This window comes from Cervus elaphus, chromosome 21 (assembly GCF_910594005.1).
Source record: "Cervus elaphus chromosome 21, mCerEla1.1, whole genome shotgun sequence".
In the NCBI taxonomy this organism is placed as follows: domain Eukaryota; kingdom Metazoa; phylum Chordata; class Mammalia; order Artiodactyla; family Cervidae; genus Cervus; species Cervus elaphus.
In genome coordinates, this window is record NC_057835.1 from 31,491,071 (window position 1) to 31,513,224 (window position 22,154).

General features: G+C 40.9%; 1 protein-coding gene across 3 annotated transcripts in view; it reads left to right on the top strand.

The window, feature by feature from the left end:
- NKAIN3 (sodium/potassium transporting ATPase interacting 3) overlaps positions 1–4,886 on the top strand; it is a 513,013-nt gene extending 508,127 nt beyond the window's left edge. For all 3 annotated transcript variants that reach the window (XM_043880325.1, XM_043880326.1, XM_043880327.1), the window contains one exon: positions 4,546–4,886. Coding sequence is in view for 2 of the 3 variants with exons in the window: in XM_043880327.1 (XP_043736262.1) it covers positions 4,546–4,559 (14 nt within the window). In the remaining variant the exon portion in view is untranslated. The remainder of the gene's footprint in view (positions 1–4,545) is intronic.
- The last annotated feature ends 17,268 nt before the right edge of the window (positions 4,887–22,154 follow it).

The following is a 22,154-nucleotide window of genomic DNA, read 5'->3' on the forward strand; positions in this document are numbered from 1 at the left end:
TGATCCATCATTAAAAGAGTGACAGCTAGACATTATGTGTCTCCAGAGGTGATGCAATAAGACATGGCACCATCTATGAAATATCTTAGACTAACTGATCTTGGACTGAAAGTGTAAAAAAAGAATAACAGAGTAAGTTAAACCTCACCACAAGGAAGTAATCAACCTATCTAGAATGTGGGAAACAGCATAGGGAAAATGGGAAGGAAAAAAAAAAATGTGGGAGAGAGGGAACTCATACAATTTCAAAGAGATTTGACATACATGACATGAATCAGCCATGGATTTACATGTGTTGGCAAAAACCACTACAATATTGTAAAGTAATTAGCCTCCAATGAATAAAAATAAATGGAAAAAATAAAAAAATAAAATAAATAAAATAAAAGATTTGAAAGACCTATTGGGCTTCTCTTGTGCTCAGTAGTAAAGAATCCGCCTATCAATGCAGGAAACTCAGGTTAGATCCCTGATCAGGGAAGATCCTCTGGAGAAGGAAATGGCAACCCACTCCAGTATTCTTGCCTGGAGAATCCTATGGATAGAGGAGCCTGCAGGCTATAGTCCATGGGGCCGCAAAAGAGTCAGATATGACTTAGCCACTAAACAAGAGCAACAAGGAAAAATCACTGAGCTAGGGAATCATCACTTGGATGTGTGCCCATAAGTGACACATATGACATGATGTCTAAGATTTGCTTTTAAATACTCTAGCTAAAAAAAGAAAAATGTTGCGTGAATACCTGAAACTTAATTAGATCATTTTTATTTTAGTTGATTCTGGATGGTGAGTAAACAAGGATTCAGAATAGCATTCTCTTTACTTCTGTGTATGTTTGATTTTTATCTGTTAATAAAAACCTCAGGCACAGTTGTCAACAAGCTTTCCCATCAATGCCTGCTTTCAAAGTTGCTTTACTGTCTTCTTAGAAAACTCCTTGCAGGCGTATTTCCTGTTGCCTGAAGAAACACTCCAGAATTCCTACCAGGAATCCTTGGAACAGTCTTAGCCTACTTCACTGTTTTTTCAGTCCATGTTGCTAAAACCCCAGAGCAGAAAAGAGTACCTTTATGGGGCTTCCCTGGTGGTCCAGTGGTTAAGATTCCATCTTGCAATGCAAAGAACACCTGTTCAATTCCTGGTCCAAGAGGATCCGATTTGCCAAGAAAAACTAAGCCCATGTACCACAACTACTGAGCCTGTACTCTAGAGCCTGAGAGCCAGAACTACTGAAGCTCACGTGCCCTAAAGCCTGTGCTCTGCAAGAAGGAAGCCACCACAATGAGAGGCAGCAAGGAGTAGCCCTCACTCACTGCAACTAGAGGAAACTTGTGTGCAGCAAAGACCCAGCACAGCCAGAATATAATAAAATAAATAAAGCTTTAAAAAAAAAAAAAGTAGCTATAAGCAGAGGTTCAGTTCAGTCACTCAGTCGTGTCCGACTCTTTGTGACCCCATGGACTGCAGCACGCCAGGCCTCCCTGTCCATCACCAACTCCCAGAGTTTACTCAAACTCATGTCCATTGAGTTGGTGATGCCATCCAACCATCTCATCCTCTGTCGTCCCCTTCTCCTCCTTCCCTCAATCTTTCCCAGCATCAGGGTCTTTTCTAGTGAGTCAGTTCTTTACATCAGGTTACCAAAGTATCGGAGTTTCAGTTTCAGCATCAGTCCTTCCAATGAATATTCAGGACTGATTTCCTTTAAGATTGACTGATTGGATCTCCTTGCTGTCCAAGGAACTCTCAAGAGTCTTCTCCAACACCACAGTTCAAAAGCATCAATTCTTCGGTGCTCAGCTTTCTTTATAGTCCAACTCTCACATCCATACATGACTACTGGAAAACTATAGCTTTGACTAGATGGACCTTTGTGGCAAAGTAATGTCTCTGCTTTTTAATAAGCTGTCTAGGTTGGTCATAATTTTTTTCCCCAGAAGCAAGCATCTTTTAATTTCATGGCTGCAGTCGCCATCTGCAGTGATTTTGGAGCCCCAAAAAATTAAGTCTGTCACCGTTTCCGCATCTATTTGCCATGAAGTAATGGGACCAGATGCCAGAATCTTAGTTTTCTGAATGTTGAGTTTTAAGCCAACTTTTTCACTTCACTCTTTCACTTTCATCATCTGAAAGATAAATGTAGGGAAATGAGAGTAAGATGAACTGGGGGTGTGGATTGGCATATATACATTATTGGTACTACGTATAAAATGGACAACTCAGTGAGAATGTGCTATACAGCACAGGGAACTCTACTGAGTGCTCTGCGGTGACCTAAACGGGAAGGAAATCCGAAAAAGAAGAGATATGTGTATACGTATAGCTGATTCACTTTGCCATATAATAGAAACTAACACATCTCTGTAAATCAACTATACTCCAATAAAAATTAATCTTTTAAAAAAAGTAAAAATTAAAAAGATTTTTAAAAAGAAGGATCAATGAGCAGGTATCTAGACGTTCCCCTAACTACCCACCCCCCACCACTACCACCAATACTATCACTAACAAAGAAAGAAAACATCCTCCCCTACTGCCTATCCCATTCTAGAAGAGTCACCTGTTGGATGGATGAATGAATGAACCTCCATAACTTGACCCTCCCTTCGAACTAAAAGATTTATAAAACCACAAAAATTCCACCATTTAATTTCACCCTTTTGTCTTTCCTTGTTAAACTGCAGTGGGGTAAAAGGGCTAGGCATTTGGGCTACATCTTTCAGAATGTAGAGAAATAGGAGCACAGAGAAAATGTGATAAGTGATTAGGAGGGAACTGATGGGTCCCACCCCTGAAGGGTGAGAAGGGAACAGAATTTACAGAGATAAGGGTGGCTACCAAAAGGCAAAACTGGAAAATTAGACCTTTTTTTCAGCTATTTCAAGTTATGACTAAAAAGTCTATATTCCAAGTCATAGAGAGAGTCGTCAAACTGAGTTAATGGGAGAGAACTGCTGGATGGGGAGATAAAACAAGCATGAAAGACGGTCTCCACCGGCACCCTGCTTATAATTTAGTTGGAGGGAGAAAACTTACGGAGCTGAGTGAAACAGTCGGAGCACGGTTACTTTGAGGCTGAATGCTGTTCACCCCACATGGGGTCCAGTCATAGTATGTGAGTTGCCATGAGCAGGATGAGCAAGCAACACCACTGAGGTGGAAGTGGGGACTTCAAGGAGAAGAAATATCCACTGACCTCAAAGATAAGTAGGTTTGGACCAGCTAAGACTTCTCACAAGAAAGAAACAGGGCAAAAGTATGCAACAAATATATGCTGGGTGCCAGTTATGTGGCAGACACTGTGTTGAGGCTGATACTATATGAAGATGTTGTAACTAAAGCCCTTGCCTTCCCAAGGCTAACTGCCTGTTACGGAGTCTGAAATGTGCAGCATCTTTATCAAATGTGTGGAGACAAGGACAACTGGAGGTGAGAGTGTGTATTCCAGAGAAACAGAATCAATAGGGTGTGTGTGTGTGTGCGTGTGTGTGTGTGTGTGTGTGGAGAGAGAGAGAGAGATTTTAAGAAATCTGCTCATGTGATTATGGGGTTGGCAAGTCTAAATCTGCAGAGTAGGCAGGCAGACTAGAGACCCAGGAAGAGTTGACATTGCATCTTGAGTCCAAAGGCAGTCTGGAGGCAAAATTCCTTCTTCCTCCAGGGACCTCAGTCTTTTCTCTTAACACCTTCAACTGATTGAACATGATCCACCCACATTATGGAGAGCATTTACTTTACTCAAAGTCTATTGATTTAAAGGTTAATCTCTTTTTTAAAAAAAATGCCATCATAGTGACTTTTAGATTGGTGTTTGACCAAATATCTGGGTGCTATGGCCTAGCCAAATTGACACATAAAGTTAACCATCACCGGGCTTCCCTGGTGGCTCAGTGGTAAAGAATCCACCTGCCGATGCAGGAGACATGGGTTCAATCCCTGGTCCAGGAGCAACTAAGCCAGGCACCACAACTACTGAAACCCATGTACCCTAAAGCCTGTGCTCTGCAACAAAAGGAGCCACCACGGTGAGAAATCTGTGCACCACAACTGGAGAAAAGCCTGCTCGCAGCAAGGAAGAGCCAGCACAGTCAAAAATATATAAATTAAAGTATTTTTTTTTAATTAACCATCACAGAGTGGGATGTATGTAAGGGCCATAGGTGGTGTGAAAGCCAGACTTGGATGATTCTTGAGCAGTCAACCAGCAGAAGACTATAGGGGTATATCTGGCAGTTTGGAGACAACACCACCCCGTCATCTTTACCCCAAGGTCACCAAAGACAACACCTTTACCTCACCCCCCCATCTTCTTGGGGCTGGTACTTCCTTCCCAGGAAGCCAAGTCCCACCCTCTGGTGTTTACACCTGCTCACCCACCCTGATCGGAAAAGCAGGGGACCCTGGTGTTTTGCTTGCTAACTCTACAGCCAGGAACCCAGACAGCACAAATCACATTTTGCATTTTATAAAGCCCAGGTAAATAGAACGGAAATTTCATTTTCAATTTTGAAGTCTTTTAAAGCAACTCATATTTTCTGTTTTAGGTCGAAATAAGTAACGACACTGACTCTGAAACGCAGCTGCTGAACTTGACTTAGGAAGCAAAGCACCACTGATGGCACTGTCTGCATCAACACGTCTCACTTCCTTCCAGAGGGTGGACCGCACCTCCCGCTTCTCCACGAGTCACGGAGTTCTCCGGGCACAGCCCACGTATTATTAGCCTTGTTTGCTAGATGAGTTGTAGGTGCTTGGGTGGGTATTTTTTTAGTCGTTTCCTTCTTAAAAGAAGACTTGTAAATTGTACCCCCAAAATCAGTTTTTAATATTTAACAATATTTAATGTGAGGCATGCGACATGAAAAAAACATTCTGTGAAAACCTTCCACAGTCAATTCTGAGAAGAATGTGGGTTTGTGTAGGTGAGGTGTCAGGTCCCCATTGCTGCCTGCGGTGACCCCAGACCTGAAAGAGTTCACATGGTAGACGTCACCTGGGGTTTCTCAGCAGCAAGTTAGATGCCATGACAGCTGATCAATGGGTACAGAGAGTGGATCAGGCTTTCAGACTGAGTATGGATCAATTGTTCACCCCCACCAGACAAAACAGGGAGTCCTCCTTTGTTCTCAAATTTCCAAAACCCAGAATAATTGTATGGCAATCTAAATGTTCAGATGTGTGAATGACATCTTGTTCTTCCTGTGTTCTGAAAAATTATACATCTTGGGTGTAAGAAAGAGTGAAATGACCAGTAGAACATCTTTGCCCTTTGGAGGGAATCTGGGTATCTCTGAGGTTCAGATTTTTTACCCTTTATCCCAGACCTGCCATTGGCACCCAGACCTAAATATACAGCTTATAGGTTCATGGGACAGAAATCACAACCTTAAATCTGCAATCAGAAGTGTTGCTCTTAATATATTCCAAAAAAGTATCAAAATGGCATGGAGTTCTCTATATACTTCTAAAGAAGTATATATACTTCTATTGGTTCTACATCAACTTTTCTTTCTTCTAACCTATTCCAATAACCAAGAAAGTAATATGGGAAGCATAATTTTCCATGGAAGAAAAGGACTGTCTTGAAAACGCATCACATTTTTTTTTCCATTCTTATCTTTCAATTACTATTTCCCATATCAAAATAAGCTTTGCTCATTTTGATGAGCAAAGGATTGGTCCTCCTAGAGGCCGTGAAATTGGGTACATGCACTACTTAATCCAGAAGTTGTTAACCTGGCCCATGAACCTCTAAGTCAGTCTACAACCCATCTTAAATGGTGTCTACTTTTTTGTATCTCTGTAGAGGCTTTCGTTTCCTACTTCTTCTTCCAAGTCCGTATATCTTATGAGATCGCCTTAAGACAGAATTTATGCAATAAAGTCCACCCTGGTTCATGACAAACAGCGTGGGCTTTCTGGAGGCCTGCTATACTCACAGCCTCCTCTGGACTGTGTCTGCCATCAGTCAGCTGACATCCACTGAATCCCATCACTTCTCATTCCACTGAATAAACCAAATTCAAAATGAACAGGAGGTAGCAGAGGGTAGGGAGAAAAACCAGTCCAAGTCGCCTTGTACAGTTGAGGGAGGTGAATCCTCAGGGATTTGCTGATGTGTCCAGAGTCCTGCTGTGACCCAAGGGCATGTTTTGTGATGGCCCAAGGAAGGAGAAAATGGAGGACAAAGACAGGGAGGGGGATGGGTCCCCAGCCCACCCCTGTGGTCTTGCAGAGTGTTGACGTCTCAACCCTAGAGAATTCCCCCTCTGTAAGTATAACAACAACCCCTCCCTCCCAAGGGTAAGGTGAGGATTAGTTGGAAATGTACCAAAATTAAAAGAGGCGGTTCTCACTGTCATGTCAGAACAAGTTGGATCCTGTCTAGAGCTCTTGCTACCCATTCAAGTACTGTGAAAACCCCATGCAAACTCCAAACTCTTCCAAGTTTCCTAAAAAATAGCTTGAAAAACTTGCCCGTATTTAAGAGATTAGAAATAATATTCACTAAACAGCGCATTTCTTAATTTACAAGTAATTTTTACCTTCAAATACAAGATGAATACATAGTATTACTAGGGAGGAAGCTAATAGAATATATAAAAAATGTAGAAAATCAGTAAGACAGAAGAATAAAATTAACATTTAAATATTTTAAACTGTCATTTCATCATCCCCTCCACACATACACACACACACAAACAAAACACAGTGAACATTTCACAAAATATTACCACACTAACTTGCATTGCCTTCATATAAATTTGAACGTACTTCTACAAAGCACTGCAGAGTCCTAGATCTTGTCTAACTGCAGATTTGAGGAAGAAATCCTTGTAATAGTCATCTTTCTATGTATATTCAATATATGGAACGACTTGATATGGTACGTGTGTTTTTAGTTTTTAATCTTTCTTCATTGAAGTTATCACTGTTTCAGACCCCAATCCCATCAATCCATAATGATAATTCTAAAGTTCCAGAAATGCTGCCATTCATCAGAAGCAAGCCAGATAGGTCTCCTGTCTGCTCTCCCTCCCCTGGAGCTCCTCTGTACCTCTCCTAGTCCCACCAGTCTTCAGAAGTTATGCTTACTTAAGACCAATGGATGAAAAGATGCACAGGCTTTGCAGTAACACTCAGCAGCCACCCCTTGATCTGGGTAATTCCGACACAGAACTGTCAAGCTGGCTGCCTCTTTGTTGTTCTTTGCGACCCCTGGACTGTAGCCCTGGACTAGACTCCTCCATCCATGGAATTTTCCAGGCCAGAATACTGGAGTGGGTTGCCATTTCCTTCTCCAGGGGACCTCCCCGACCCAGGGATGGAGCCTGCATCTCCTGCATTGGCAGGAGGATTCTTTACCGCTGAGCCACCAGGGAAGCCCCTTCCTGCCTCTTAGAAGTGAGCATTTCCAGCTTTTGCAGCTTCCTGTTTTAGGGAATCCACGCCACACCGTGCATCACACGGCAGCACTTTCAACAAAGACATGTCCCCTGTCATGCACGTTCCTGCCTCATCTTGACTTCTCTGTATGCAAGTGTGTGTCTGGTCAAAGTGAGGGAAAATGAACATGTATTTTTAGCCTGGGTCCATTGGGTAGAATTTCCTCATCCTAGAAGATGATCCAACTCCAGGTTCAAGCACTCTTCTCAGAAATGGCCCCAGTAAAGCTGGAGATGGGACACCCAGTGCCCATGAACCCCTTAGCAGTTCTCACTGTCCTGAGCGCTGATTAGAATAGAGATGGGGAAAGTTAAAACCACTTTATTTTTCCCGCTTTGAACCGTCCTGGCATTGTGTCTTGTGAGCTTTGTCCACCCCTACCCTAGACTGCGTCTTCCATCTTGCATCAATGACTTTTCCTTTCATAAGTGTCTTCTGCTGCCATTGTGCAGTTAAGATGTTTTCTAATTTACTTTCAAGGTAGCAGAAGTGAAGCAGGGGACTTACAGCAGAGGAGGGGCTGAATTAGAAAATTCCCGAGACAGAATCCATATAGGGAGTGGAACAGCCTCAAACAGATTTCTCTGATTTCCCTTTATCTGCCTGGAGTTTGGGCAGAAAGATGCAGAAAGGGCTATTCCCCTGCTGCTCATGTTCATCAAACCCTTCGGGTCAGTTTCCAAAGGTCACAGTGCAGATAACGATTCAGCATTCTTTACTTTCTACTGTTCTTATAGAATCTGGTTTCTTCTCAGTTGCATTGAAATGTAATCTTAAAGACCTGTTTTCTTCTCTGCCTTTGTCCAAGGATAGAGAAGCACCTGAGAAGGCTGGAATAAAGTGAAGGTATTATAAAAAAAAAAAAAAAAAAAAGGGAGAAATTTCTCTTAGGAAAAACTCTAAGATAGTACATCCAGAAGTGTCTTAGCCTGCCACCTGCTGTACAATGTCAGGGTATGTGTCCCTGAAACAAAAACTTGTGTCCATCACTCCAAGCTGAGAGGCTGTATGGCTTACCTGTTTTGACGATAACTTGACATCCTGCCTAGGAAAACACTGACTTCATTCTTTTTTCCTCCAGAAAAATAGGCCCTACTATTTCCTATAGTGGTATAGTGGCGCTAATGGTAAAGGGCCCACCTGCCAATGGCGGAGACATAAAAGACATAAGTTCGATCCCTGGGTCAGGAGGATCCCCTGGAGGAGGGCATGGCAACCCACTCCAGTATTCTTGCCCCGAGAATCCCATGGACAGAGGAACCTGGCAGGTGACAGGCCATGGGGTCACAAAGAGTCGGACATGGCTGAAGTGACTTAGCACATAGCACACATTTCCTGTAGACCTAGGTAAGGGAGGCAGCCAGTTTTAAGAGGCTGAATCTAGCAAACTATGGCAAGACTACCATCTGTCTCTCTTAATGGATGGACCACTCATGATTGAGACGAATTTGTCTTCATCAACACCAGCTGAAATATACATTGCAAAGCTGAAGAGAACCATCGTGACTCAGCTAAACTGAGGAGGAAGTAAAAACCAAAATTGCTCATTTCAGTCTTTGCAAATTAGAAAGGAATCCTGCCAAGAATAAACAGATCTTCACTTCACACCTAATTTAAAAATGTATAGTGTCCCAAAATATGGATTCAGTACGGAGTAAACATTCTGGCTAAGTATCTCTCAAAGGAAATACTCACTTATCATTTCAGGGTTACATAGTATGTAAATAGGAGAACTTCTGCAATTGATTAGAATTCAAATGTTCTGACTCGACCTTTTAGCCCAAGTTAGTAGCTCTTCCAATGGATAACTGAATTAAGTAGGAAACAATATCAGTAATTGATCTTTTTTAAACTTAGAATGTCTCTTTTTCTTATTTCCTTCCTGTTTAAGAGTCATCTGTAACCTTTGCTGGATTGAAGGTCTACCTATGTTCCCTGTTCAAATATTCATGATAAATAAATAAGCCTGTAACTCAAGGATATTATGCCCAAAAGTAGAACTGATTAAGGGAATCACTGCTCACATAACTGCATAGTGTGTAATGAAGAAAGGGAGTGAATGTATCTGAAATATTAGAAGAATGTATTTATTAGTAAAGAATTCTTCAAAAAACAATTCTCAAAAAATTCACAATTTGTGGGCAGCATTTCTCTTTTCATCCTGGAAAAGCTTAATTTCTTTATTGTGGGTTAAGTGGGAAAAAAAAACTCCATTCCTCAAAGGTAGGTAAATCTTCTTAAATATGGATATCTGTAGAGAAGTTTGGTGCCAAGTGATACATAAGTCATCTTTCACGGAGTTGCAAGCATATAAAGAGCAAGAAATACATGAGATACTGAGATACTGAAATATTCAAAGAATTCCAAATATGTTTTGGCCTGAAACTGATAACTAAATAAGTAAAAAGAAGAAGGAGAAATAAGAAGAAAAGAAAGAAAGGAGTAAAGAAGAAAAGAAAGAGAAAGAAAGAGAGGAGGGAGGAAAAAGGAGGAAAGAATTCAAATCTGAAATTCTACCTAACTTGGATTTGAACATATCAGTCCTTAACTTGGGAATATTGTTGTTGTTTCTTTGAGTGACTGAAACCTGGACCATTTTGCATTTAGTACACACTTTTCCTTTGCTCTCTAGAACTAAGTTATTTTTATAACAGTTTGAAGAAACCAATTATCTAGTTATTCTCACAGAATTTCTTTGGCAGTCAACATTGTCAGTCTCTATTTGTTAGGATTAGGGTTACTTAGGGCTTCCCAGGTGGCTCAATGGTAAAGAATCTGCCTGCAATGCAGGGTCAGGAAGATCCCCTGGAGAAGGGAATGGCTACCCTCTCCAGTATTCGTGCCTGGAGAATCCCATGGACAGAGGAGCCTGGCGGGCTATGGTCCATGCGGTCACAAAGAGTCGGACACAACTGAGCAACTGAAGAGCCGCAGCAGCAGCATTACCTACAAATGACAGGAAAGGAAAATGGCAGTGACTTCAGTAAGACCCAGGTCTATATCTCTTCATATTTCAAAATCCTGGGGATAGTCAGCAAAGAGCTGGGCTTGGGTTCCCTAGAGACAGGGACCCAGGCTCCTTCTCTCTCATTGCTTCAGTATGTCTCCTGCCATTCTCAAGATCATAACATGATTCTAGATGGCTGCCAAAGTTCCAGCCACTGCTTTTGTATTCCAGCTAAAAAGGGGACAGAAAATGGTGCTTCTTTCACTTAAGGGTGTGTCTCACATGTTGCACATACTACTTGGTTCATCCCAAGTTCAGCTGCAAGGAAAGCTAGAAATTGTAGTCTTTATCGATGGTGGCCTTGTGCTCATCTAAAATTTAAGGATTTGACTTCTTAGTAGCAAAGGGAAATGTATACTGAAGAATGTTTAGCAGTCTCTGCCACACAGTTCAGACTAGTGGGCATGGTTTTTTGGAAGAATATTTTCATTTACTTTGATTACAATGCATTATAAAAAAAATACATATATTCTTCAATACTGTGAGGAATTATCAACTCTGTGAAATGAGAATTTCTACCTCATCTTTCTGCCTTTCTTCTTAGAAATAAAATAATAAACCTATGACACAAGATCCTTCTATGTTTCCCGTAATTCTGCAGAATATATTTTAACTTTCCTTCTCTGGAAATTAAATTGCAATCTAATGTATTGCTTGGTTCTCATTGTTCTGCTACAAACATACATTAATTCTTCTATGATCATAACTCTTCAACTCTTATTGTGGCAGCACCTTTTCTTCTGATTTGATTGGGTATGCCATTATTTTCTTTTCATTCACCAAATATGTGATGGACATTGGTGATTAGGGAGATGGGGAAGGACATTCAAGTGAAAAATATATGACCCTTACTTTTCTGTTATTTTCTCTCAGTAAAAGTTGGGCTTGTGTTTCCTTTCAACCTCTAAGAACATAATATTGGCTAGAGACGAATAGGTACAGTCATCCTCTGTATCCATGAGAAATTGGTTCCAGGAGTCCCCACAGAAACCAAAATCCTCGAAGCTCAAGTCCCTTAAATAAGGTGACACAAACAATAAAGACAGTCACCCCCCCTCCCCATTCCTGCACCAACACTCCAGATGGGCATATCGGAAACCCGTGGAGACAAAGAGCAGAGTGTATTTTAAACTACTTGGTAGTCTGTTTCTCTAAGAATAAATACAGTTGAGGGAAATCATAAACTGTTTTTGTAATCAGATTTTATCATATGTTCCTCCAAGACTCTGAGTCAGTGTGTGTGTGTGTGTGTGTGTGTGTGAATGAGTGACAGAGAAACAGAGAAACCTTCCAGGTACTACTCATTAAACAATATTCCTCAAAATGATTTCTGTTGCTGAAAAGTATGAGTTATAGTCCCTTACACCTTGTCCCTGCAAATTTGGCTGCTGACACTGATCACCAAGATAAGATTGGTTTACTTATCCATGCTTAACACACCCATATACACACCAACTTCACTGAGCACATCCTTTTTTAAATAATGTACCATGTGGCCCATGTTCCTGAAGGATAAATAGTATAAGATTGTTTTAGGGATCGAGAGTTAAAAGAAGAAAGATGCCTGAGACAATATGTTCTTTTCTCTGCAAGATCAGGCTGTTGCCTTGAAAGGACCTCAGCAATTGGTTTGCTCAATTGAGGGATGAGGAGACAGATGGAGGCTGGTAGCTCAGAGGCTTGCCCCTCCTCCCACCCGGTCTGCTAGACAAGCAGTCGGTCCAGCCTTCTTTTCTTCCATTGGGTGGTCATTGTCTATCACGAGTCTGGACTGAACCATCCCTTGGCTGTTGGCGGAAATCTTATGAATTATTTTCACCTGGGCTCCTGCTGATGGCTCCTTCCACTCCACCTTTCCTCTGCCTGTATCTGAGCGTCAGCAAATCCCAACCAGTGGCCTTGCCTCTTGTCACTTTGTCTTCACAGGACCAAAAAACATCTCAGACCTCAGACTGCTGCTCTTCACTTCCCAAAAGACAGAACTGCTCTGTCCTGCCTCCCTTCTTCTTTCTTTATTCTAAAGAAATATGATTCTATCTGCCCCAGTTGAGCCTTCTGCTTTTTTTGTCAACCAATAGAGAGTTTCCTTTCAACTACAGTACCAGATATCAGGCTCTTCCCAAGACTTTCATTACCAAGGAAGTGGTTTTGCAAATAATTGCTTCAGGTCACTTTTTAACTGCCTCACATGGTTTCCTTTCTTTTAAACCTCTTTTTTATAAACCTAAACTAGCAGTCATTGAATGCACTCTTAACAGAATAGTTTTCTTGGGTCTCCTATGTAAAATGAAACTAAGAGCCTTGTCATTGAAGTCAGTACACTGCAGCACTCAGATCATGATGGTACATGTAGAATATTCTACATGTGAATAGTAATCAGCTTCTGCTTCCCTCGTCATAACTTGCCTTGTGTTGAGCAGACTTTTCTTTGCATTGTCCAGGGTATTTATTATTCTAAACTGTCACATTTAACCCATGTATTCAACCAATATCTAGAAATATTTATTTAGGTCCTTCTGTGGCTTTTCTTTTTTGTCATCACTCTAAGTAAGAAAATTTGTTTCCTGTGCTAAATATTTTAAAGCAAAATATAATATATAGAGCACCAGGTTCAGTAACATTAGACATTGGAATCTGGGGCAAGTTATATGGCATGCTTGTTTTTACAGGGCAAGCAAAACTCATTAATTCCACTTTATTTATTATTTTTAAACCACTTGTTTAATGTGGTGAGTTAAGGGGAAAAAAGATTGATCTTTGGTTTTTTTTTTTAACATCACAAAGAAGAGCCATTGATTACTCAAATACCCAAAGTTCACCCGGAAATCGAAATCACTTTGCCCTCTGGAAAGTTATTTTTGTGCTCTCAGGCTTACAAGGACTTGGCTCTGAAGTCTCTGAGCCTGAGTCACATTGGTCCCATCAATCTTTGTCAATAAGGAAGTTTCAACGGAGGGTCGAGAAGGGGGTCTTCCGATCCTGTTTCATTTCCTCTTTTGCTTCAGGGCCCATGGCAGTCGACTCTCCTTGAATAAAATAAATTCTGCCTGATCTTCACATTTCCATATCTGTAAATATGGGGCCACAAGATAATTAAAACCTCTTAAGAAAGTGGAGAGATTTCATTAAAGCTCCCCTGCAAATCTAAGCCACCATATGATGGATGCTTAGGGTAGCACAGGATCTTAGCATCCATGACAACTGTAATAAGGTTACGTTCCTATGTTCTCATAAAGACATAGATACTCCAATTTCCTCCTATATAACTCAAAGGGAATTTGGGCATTAACACTTCAAAATACTTCCAAGTCCTTAGGGGAATATTTGAAGTGAAAAGTACTAATTTTCTAAAGCAAAATACATCTTATTCTCTTTCCGAATAATAAAGTTATTTCTCATCTCCCGATAGAAATGCATAGGTGAGAACTGCTGCTGAGACCGTCCCGATCTGAAAACACTAAGGAATTTCTGCCATTATAGGTAGAAAGGCAAGAAAACATTGTCTTCTCAGTGCGCTTTCCTTTCCGATTTTTCTGAGACTCCTTTATACGAGACACGAACTCTGCTACCTGGCAACCTCTGCCCACAGCAGAACTGAGAACCAAGGAACAAACAGAAACAGTCTTTGACTACCCCAATAAACGTTACAAAACCCACACTCTGAAACTCCTGAGTTTTTCCCATAGAAAAGCTCTTCAACCCTCTTTTTAAATCCTATTGACTCAATTACACACAATTCTAATTATTTTCATGACATTTTCATGCCATGACATTTCATGTATTTTTCAAGTAAAAGTAGAAAATTAAACATAGGTATTGTATACAATATGCAGAAATACAGTAATTTAACATATTCTCCCAAACTAAAAGAACAGAGATAGAGAACTAATATAAAAAATTCTACAGCACAGCTGTCTGGAGACATTTAAGGTAAGAATGAATACACTTAGTAGAGTCTGTGGGTAACATTGTTATTGCTTCCAGGAATAGCATTTTGTTCATTCAGTGATAAATCCAGATTATCAATAAAAACATTTATTGTAAATTAGGAACCCCTTAGTCAAGATACTGTCCTTTCATTTGTCCTAAAATTATAGTATTATTTTTATTTATTTACTTTGTCATCTGCTAGAAAAGTTTTCAAATAACCACACAGATCTTCAATGTCTATAATTTGAATGGAAACACTTTAAATGTGGCACTGCTGTGCTCCATGTAACCTACACAACTTGATACACTGGCCCTGTGGTGAACAAGTTCTTCTTAAATAATTGGGTACATAAATTTTATTTCAAAAAACTCACCATCCAAAACGGTTAAAATAAAGACACTTGGGTATTCAGAAGGTTAAAATCTCAGTAACATCAAAGATATCCCCTGAATATTCTGAATGGGAGCCATGTTCTAATAAGATTCTCTTTCTGGGGGAAAAATGAAGAAATTTTCAAGATTGTGGTTCTTGGTATTAGTTCTCTGGCATTCTCCCCTTTAATAAATTTTCTTCCATCTTGTGGTTCCCAAATTATCTCTTCTATTAGAATGCCCTGATATTTTCAATTGCAAGGATAGCAAAGTCCTGGAGATGTTTCGCAGACAAGGGAGGCTTTTGCAGAAAGCATGAGTGTAGCAAGCTTTTTCCACGGGAGGGGTTACCCTTCTTCTCCGTTTACCGAAACAGACTTCTTCCTGGTGCATCCTTGGCCTATCAGAGCTCTTCTTTCTGATAACAGCAGCGTATAGCAAACTGGGATGTGTTGTTACTTCTTCATTCATGGAAAGTCTGATATGCACTTTGGTGTATAAAATTGACAATATCTAGAAGATACTCCTGCTCTTGAAGTTTCTCTGCGGGTAGGGACCACACTAGCATTTGGTACACCAGCTCCTCGAGAGAGACAGGATTAGATGACCTCCTTGAAGCCGCACCAGCATCCCCAGGTGTCTAGCTACAGCTGCTGCTTCCTTTCAAAACACACCTCTCAGCACCTGCTGCGCATGATGGTCTGAGTGGGCACTAGAGAGATGAAGGAAGATCATAACAGGGTTTGCCCACGGGGAGCTCACAGTCAGGAGTATGAAGAAGAGTACTGACCTCACAGCCCTGAACCAACGCCTGCTGGTGCTCTGCACAAGCCAGACCCTCGCAAGGTGGGGTGGGGCTGGGACTTTGCTTCCTCCAGATTCCAGGTCCCAGCTCACAACCTTGCTGTTTCTGCCTATGACTCAGCAAAGGCTTAGCATCTACTTTGCGCAAGAAGCCAGGGTAGTAACAAAAACAAATACACATCTTTGCCTTGAGAAGTTTACAGAAGAAATCCCAATAGCTTTCAGGTAGCCAGTAACTTGCTTTCCTGGGGTCCAGCCTCTAAAAAGGATACCTGCCTACACTATCATACCGAGGTTTCACTAGCCCAGAGGCTGCTCCTTCCATCTGGGCCAACCTGTGCCATCTTTTCTGTTGTGACTCTGGATGAAAAGAGTAAAATGGACCAAATGAGCCCCCTACCACTCACGACCTGAATCACAAATGCCAGGACTGCAGTCACCCACCTCAGACAAACCAAAGCCAGTCTGAAGGGCCTCTGAATTCACATCAAGGCTCCTCACAATCAAAAGCAATCACAGTTGCTACTCACTCAAGTGATTTTCTTGCTTCATCTCTGATGATCCGAGGTTGGTAGCATAGGGTTTCTAGTCTGACAGATCACTGTTTAAATAAAATGCAGAGCAGGCAAGTAAGGGGGCTCCATAAAGGAGGAAATGCAAGGCGGAAAGCATCAGTGCAGAGATGACACAACATGTAATTGTTTCTTTGGTATTATTTCTAACTAACTCGATATTATTATTTACTGAAAGCAGCAGAGCAGTATTGAAATGGTGAGAATGCCTCTAAGTCTCTTTATCGCTGTGACTAACAAAATCCAAGTTAGTTTGTCCTCACATTAGTAACATCAACTCTGCCATCTTATGGAAAATATGGGAAGTACTTAAAGCATTTCGCTCTATTTCAAAGGCAAGGATCTGCTGGTAAGAGGACAGAAGGACATGGCCTACGTATTTCTACATGTTTTTAACCTTTCAGATTTTTTTAAAATATCATTAAAAAAAAAACTTTCAGTCTTAAACGATTCTTAGATTACTTGCCAACCAATGTGTATCTCAGTCTCAACACTTCAACTTCGTGTACAAATCTTGGATAATATTTTGTACCAGTATGAATTTCTACTGCCCCCTAACACTGTGTAGTGACTTCATTGTATATTAACTTCTTTTCTACAGATTCTGAGCTACCAGGTGAATCAATGGAAAAAGTCTAATTCTGTTAGGAATCATCCTATATGATGTTGGTAGCCTGTGAAAAATGAATGTCTTTTTTCTTATACAAACTAGTAACAAGACTTGTTTTCACAATTCCTTTTTACATTTTTGTGCATATAAGACCTGTATATTATACTCATATTCTAAAGTGACCAGAAAGTGTTATTTAATAGAAACTGCATACATTTTTTTTATGTCTCTATAGACCCTTTGACTCTGGAGACTCTTATAATAAATTAGCAGTATAGTAGGCTGTTTTCAATTATGAATAAAAATGTACATTGAAGTAAAAGATGACTACTGTTTTTAAAAAGATTTTTCCCCATTCCAATGTGTATTCATTATAATAAAATTAGGAAAGGCATGCATCTTGTATGTTCCTTCATTCTTCAGATGGGGTAAGTCCTTTCAAGGGATAAGTCCTCTCTTTCATACACAGATGAAAATTACACCTCAGGCTACCTGACTGTAGGGAACACAGTCCTTCCCCATGTATTTCTGAGCATCCCTTGGGAGGGTTCACATGCTCTACCCATCCACACAGGTGCTGCCTGGGGGGCTCCTTGCAGACAGCTGCTCTGGGCCACTCTGCCAGTGACCCTAACTTTCTGGTAACTTCTCTCGTCCTCACAGTTCACTCCAGGCAACCTCTCTCCAAAGCAGGAACTCAGGCTGTCTTTTATTTCCTAAGCTAAGCCGAAACAAGCCTTTGTAATGAATACATTTTACTAAGAGCTGATGATAAATCAGAGAATTCCATTCCAGGAAGTGTAGCAGTGAAAAGGAAAAAGAGGAATGAGTTTTTTCTTTCCCTTCTCTGAGAATAAAGAAGACAGTGAGCAAGACTGAACATTCCTAGCTTGTTTTTACTTTAACTGCTCCTAACTCGGCATGTCTGTAACAAAGTTTGCTTTTCTGCCCCCTAAGTCTGCAGGAGCTTCATTTCTCACCTGTTATCCTTTGCTCACCCTTACAACACCCTCTTCCCCTTGTAGTTCCTCTTTTTACGTACCACAATGAAGGCTGCAGAGCCCCAGAACTGCCAGGATCAATTACTGGGTTACAGATACCAGTCTGTGACTGCTTCTGAACAGGATCCTAACACCTTTGTTCCTCACCACCAGCTCCTGACTGTGAGCCCTCATCTTATATAATAAGCCCCTAGACTCCTCATGGAGAGGGGACACAGTTCTTGAGGCATGAATCTACTGTGTTCCCCTCTCCACCAGCTGAGAATTAAAGCCACCTTTCTATTACCTCCAAACTCTGTCTCCATAATTTTTTATTTGGCTTCAGTGGGTGGAGAAAGCCAAGATTTTGGTTGGCAACAAAAGAGAAAGCTTAAAGGTACATCTCAGGGATCTCCCTGGTGGTCCTAGCGGTAAAGAATCTGCCCTGTGATGCAGGGCATATGGGTTCAATCCCTGGTTGGGGAACTGTGATCCCATCCCAGGTGCCGTGGAGCAACGAAGCTGCTACTATACCACAACTAAAACCCGACACAACCAAATAAATAAATAAAAATTTTTAAGTGCATCTCAAGGTACCAGAGGCCCTGGAAGTTGTTCTAAAATCAACTTCCCTGGAGAAGGGTGGCCTCGGGGGGCCCCTTCTGCTTAAACTCCCACCTGCTCCCTCCTTCCTTCCCAGAGACCTGCCCACTGTTGATTTCTGTGCTGTTTCTGGGTCGGGTTACCAAAAACACCTTCACCCCACCTCAATCAGGAAGTAAAATCTCTTTAAGATCAGAGTAATCTTCAGAGAGATTATTTAAGACAATGCTGTTAAATAACAGTATTGAAATAACGTTGTATAAGAGAGTATTAAGCATCTGGCCTGAAGCCTGTGCCCTGGAATTCTGTCCCCAAGTCAGGCTTCACCAAGAACAATGAGTGAATTTGTTTGAAACTGACTAGTGAGCAACTCATGTTTTGAGTTCATGCTCAGAAAAAAAGAGGGAGGGGCAGTGGGATACATGGGAACTCTACTTTTGCAATATTTCTGTAATTCTAAAAATAAGTTAACTTAAAAGGTGAAGAAAGGGCTTGTTTCAGTGGTATGATCCAGATTCTACCCTCAGAGATTAAAATAAAACAACCTAAAAAACAATGTTTTTCCCCTTTTCCATTTGTCCAAAAAAAAAAAAAGGAATATAGCCAAGTCTCAGAACCCCAGGAGGCTTACAAGCAAAACGAAGAAAAACTGAAATTGCTAACCTTATTGCCTTTTCCCTTAAATAGGCTTTTAAATTCTTATGCTTCCTAGCTGGACACATAGAAATCATGTAAGATATTCTTATAACCTAGTCATGGCAATGAACTTTTTTTCAAGATCTTTTTGATGTGGCCCATTCTTTTTAAATCTTTATCGAACTTTTTACAATACTGCTTCTGTTTTATGTTTTGGTGTTCTGGTCAAAAAGCATGCGGAATCAAGCCCGCATCCCCTGCACTGGAAGATGAAGTCTTAACCAGTGGACCACTGGGAACGTCCCACAGCTGCGAATTTAAGCAACAGACGAGCATGTATCCTTTCCCTACTCTAAGCATATGCTGAATTTTACTTTTTGTCCATTTTTTTCACATGTGTGAAAATAGCTCAAATATCATCTCTTAGTCCAGCTCTCCAATCCCGCTGCTGCTGCCGTTGGTCTTTTAATTTAACAGCCTCCATAGGGGACTTAGAACTTCCATGTTTCCCTAAAAATTCTGCTTTCAATATAGTTCTAAGTAATAAACCTGACATTGTTTTGTTACCCTACTTAAAATTGTGAAATATAAAAAGTGAGATCCAAACTCCTCGGCTTGGTATGTAAGATCTTCCATTATCTGACCCATCTACAGTATCAGTCTCACTTCATACTATTCCCGTTTGCATACCTTCTATGTCTCTTTCATGCTTTTGCCCATATGTTTCCCCTGCCTTCTCTTGCTTCTATTATTTGGGAGCCCTTTACTGTAAGTAGAATGCTCATACTGCCTTGAAGGCTAGATATATTTTTACTCAAACTTCAAGACCCAAATCAAATGTTATCTCCCTAAAAACCTACTCAACTTACAGTTACGGAGCACTTACTCTGTCAAAGATTCTGAATCTCCTTGGCAGACTCAGTGTTTCTATACTCTAAAAATTTTGATCCCCCTTCTGTAAGTACATGTTGAACCCTAACTACACCTACTACACTGTGAGCTTTCTCAGTGTTTTATAAATATGAATCGTGCTAGCCTTTCTGGCCATCATATGACCCTGTTTATTCCCATTAATTACCTGGAGTTATAAGGTTAAAGTCCCCCCTCAACATATGCTACTACAGCTAAGTGAAAATGCCCCAACCTGCCTCTACTTTAAACCCTCTAATAGGTTTATTAGACTCAATTTCAGGTACTTACATTGACTCTTCTTATTAAACTTAATTTTGTTAGATTCAGTCAATCATTTGAATATGACTATATACTTTTAAATTCAAATTTTTTTAAACCAAACTATATTGGTTATTCTTCTCAGATTCATGTGACTTACAAAATGCTCAAATGTCTTTTTACCCAGAGGCTACAAATTGTTGAATAAGGCAAGTTAGACAATGATTACTGCCAAATTATCACGCTATTCCCATCAGGCAGGCTTCAAATGCCTCCTGAGAATCTGGGATGATGCACTACTTTTAGGTAAAGTACCATTCTGAAAGCCAGATTCGTCATTTTCTTGATCTCTCTAGAGTAGTCTAATATATTAATTTTATGAAAAAGAAATAATATATCTGACTTGAATTTAGATTAGTTATTAAAGACCACAATTGATTTTTACAAGATTTTATAAGTTACATCTTAGTGTCTTCCTTGGGATTGTTACGAAATGCATCAGTTTAAGATTTGTGAAATCTGCTTTCTTTCACTTTTTTGAAAATTCTCACTTGGATGGCCCATTTTCTGGCGCCTCTCCCATCCTCTGAGGTCCTCCAAATTCACCCAGAGGAATGATCTTATTGCAGTTTTATTTAATCTTTCAACAAGTAGATATTGAACATTTATAATGTGCCAGACTCTGGGAGGGACTCTGGTATTGCCTTGAGCCAGACAGCCATGATTGCTCCATCCAAGGAGTTCACATTATGATTCTCTGTGTCCTAAATGGTTATGGTCTGGGGAGTCAGCTAGATCTTTGCTCCAACTCTAAGGGCTTCAGTAACATTTACCAGTGTTTGTCTGGGAAGTCTTCCTTCTTACCAGAGATGGTGAAGAAATGCTGACTGACTGTCATTTGCAATTATATCATTTCCTAAAGACAAAGGAAAACTTCCAGGGATTTGGTCTCTAGCAGGCCTCTAGGAGCTCACATCTTGTTGAGCAAAGACAAATCCAACAATCACATGGTATGTAAACTTGGAGAAAACCAATGAACACATTGAGAATGAATTCGCATTATGGTTCAGTTCAGTTCAGTTCAGTTCAGTTCATTCACTCAGTCGTGTCTGACTCTTTGCGACCCCATGAATCGAAGCACTCCACGCCTCCCTGTCCATCACCAACTCCGGGAGTTTACTCAAACTCATGTCCATCGAGTCGGTGATGCCATCCAGTCATCTCATCCTCTGTCGTCCCCTTCTCCTCCTGCCCCCAATCCCTCCCAGCATAGCGTCTTTTCCAATGAGTCGACTCTTCACATGAGGTGGCCAAAGTATTGGAGTTTCGTGCCATGAAAACACAAAGCAGATTGATGTGGTGGAGAGTGAACAGACGTGGAATGAGTATCTTGGAGAGAGTGGCCAAGTGACACCTCTGATTTAATTGCAACTGCAAAGACTGGGTTGGGAAGGAGGTGGATGCCAGCAAGGAACTTAACTGAGCCCTCCATGGCTGGAGTATAGTAAGTATGGTAGAGAAATATGAGAAAAGGCTGGGAGGTGTGGAACAGGGAGGAGTCCCCAGATTTAGAGCCTTGAAATTAAAAGACTCTTACTCCCTGGAAGGAAAGTTATGACCAACCTGGATAGCATATTAAAAAGCAGAGACATTACTTTGCCAACAAAGGTCCGGCTAGTCAGGGCTATGGTTTTTCCAGTGGTCATGTATGGATGTGAGAGTTGGACTGTGAAGAAAGCTGAGCACCAAAAAATTGATGCTTTTGAACTGTGGTATTGGAGAAGACTCTTGAGAGTCCCTTGGACTGCAAAGAGATCCAACCAGTCCATCCTAAAGGAGATCAGTCCTAGGTGTTCATTGGAAGGACTGATGCTGAAGCTGAAACTCCAGTACTCTGGCCACCTCATGCGAAGAGTTGACTCATTGGAAAAGACCCTGATGCTGGGAGGGATTGGGGGAAGGAGGAGAAGGGGATGACAGAGGATGAGATGGCTCGATGGCATCACCGACTCAATGGACATGA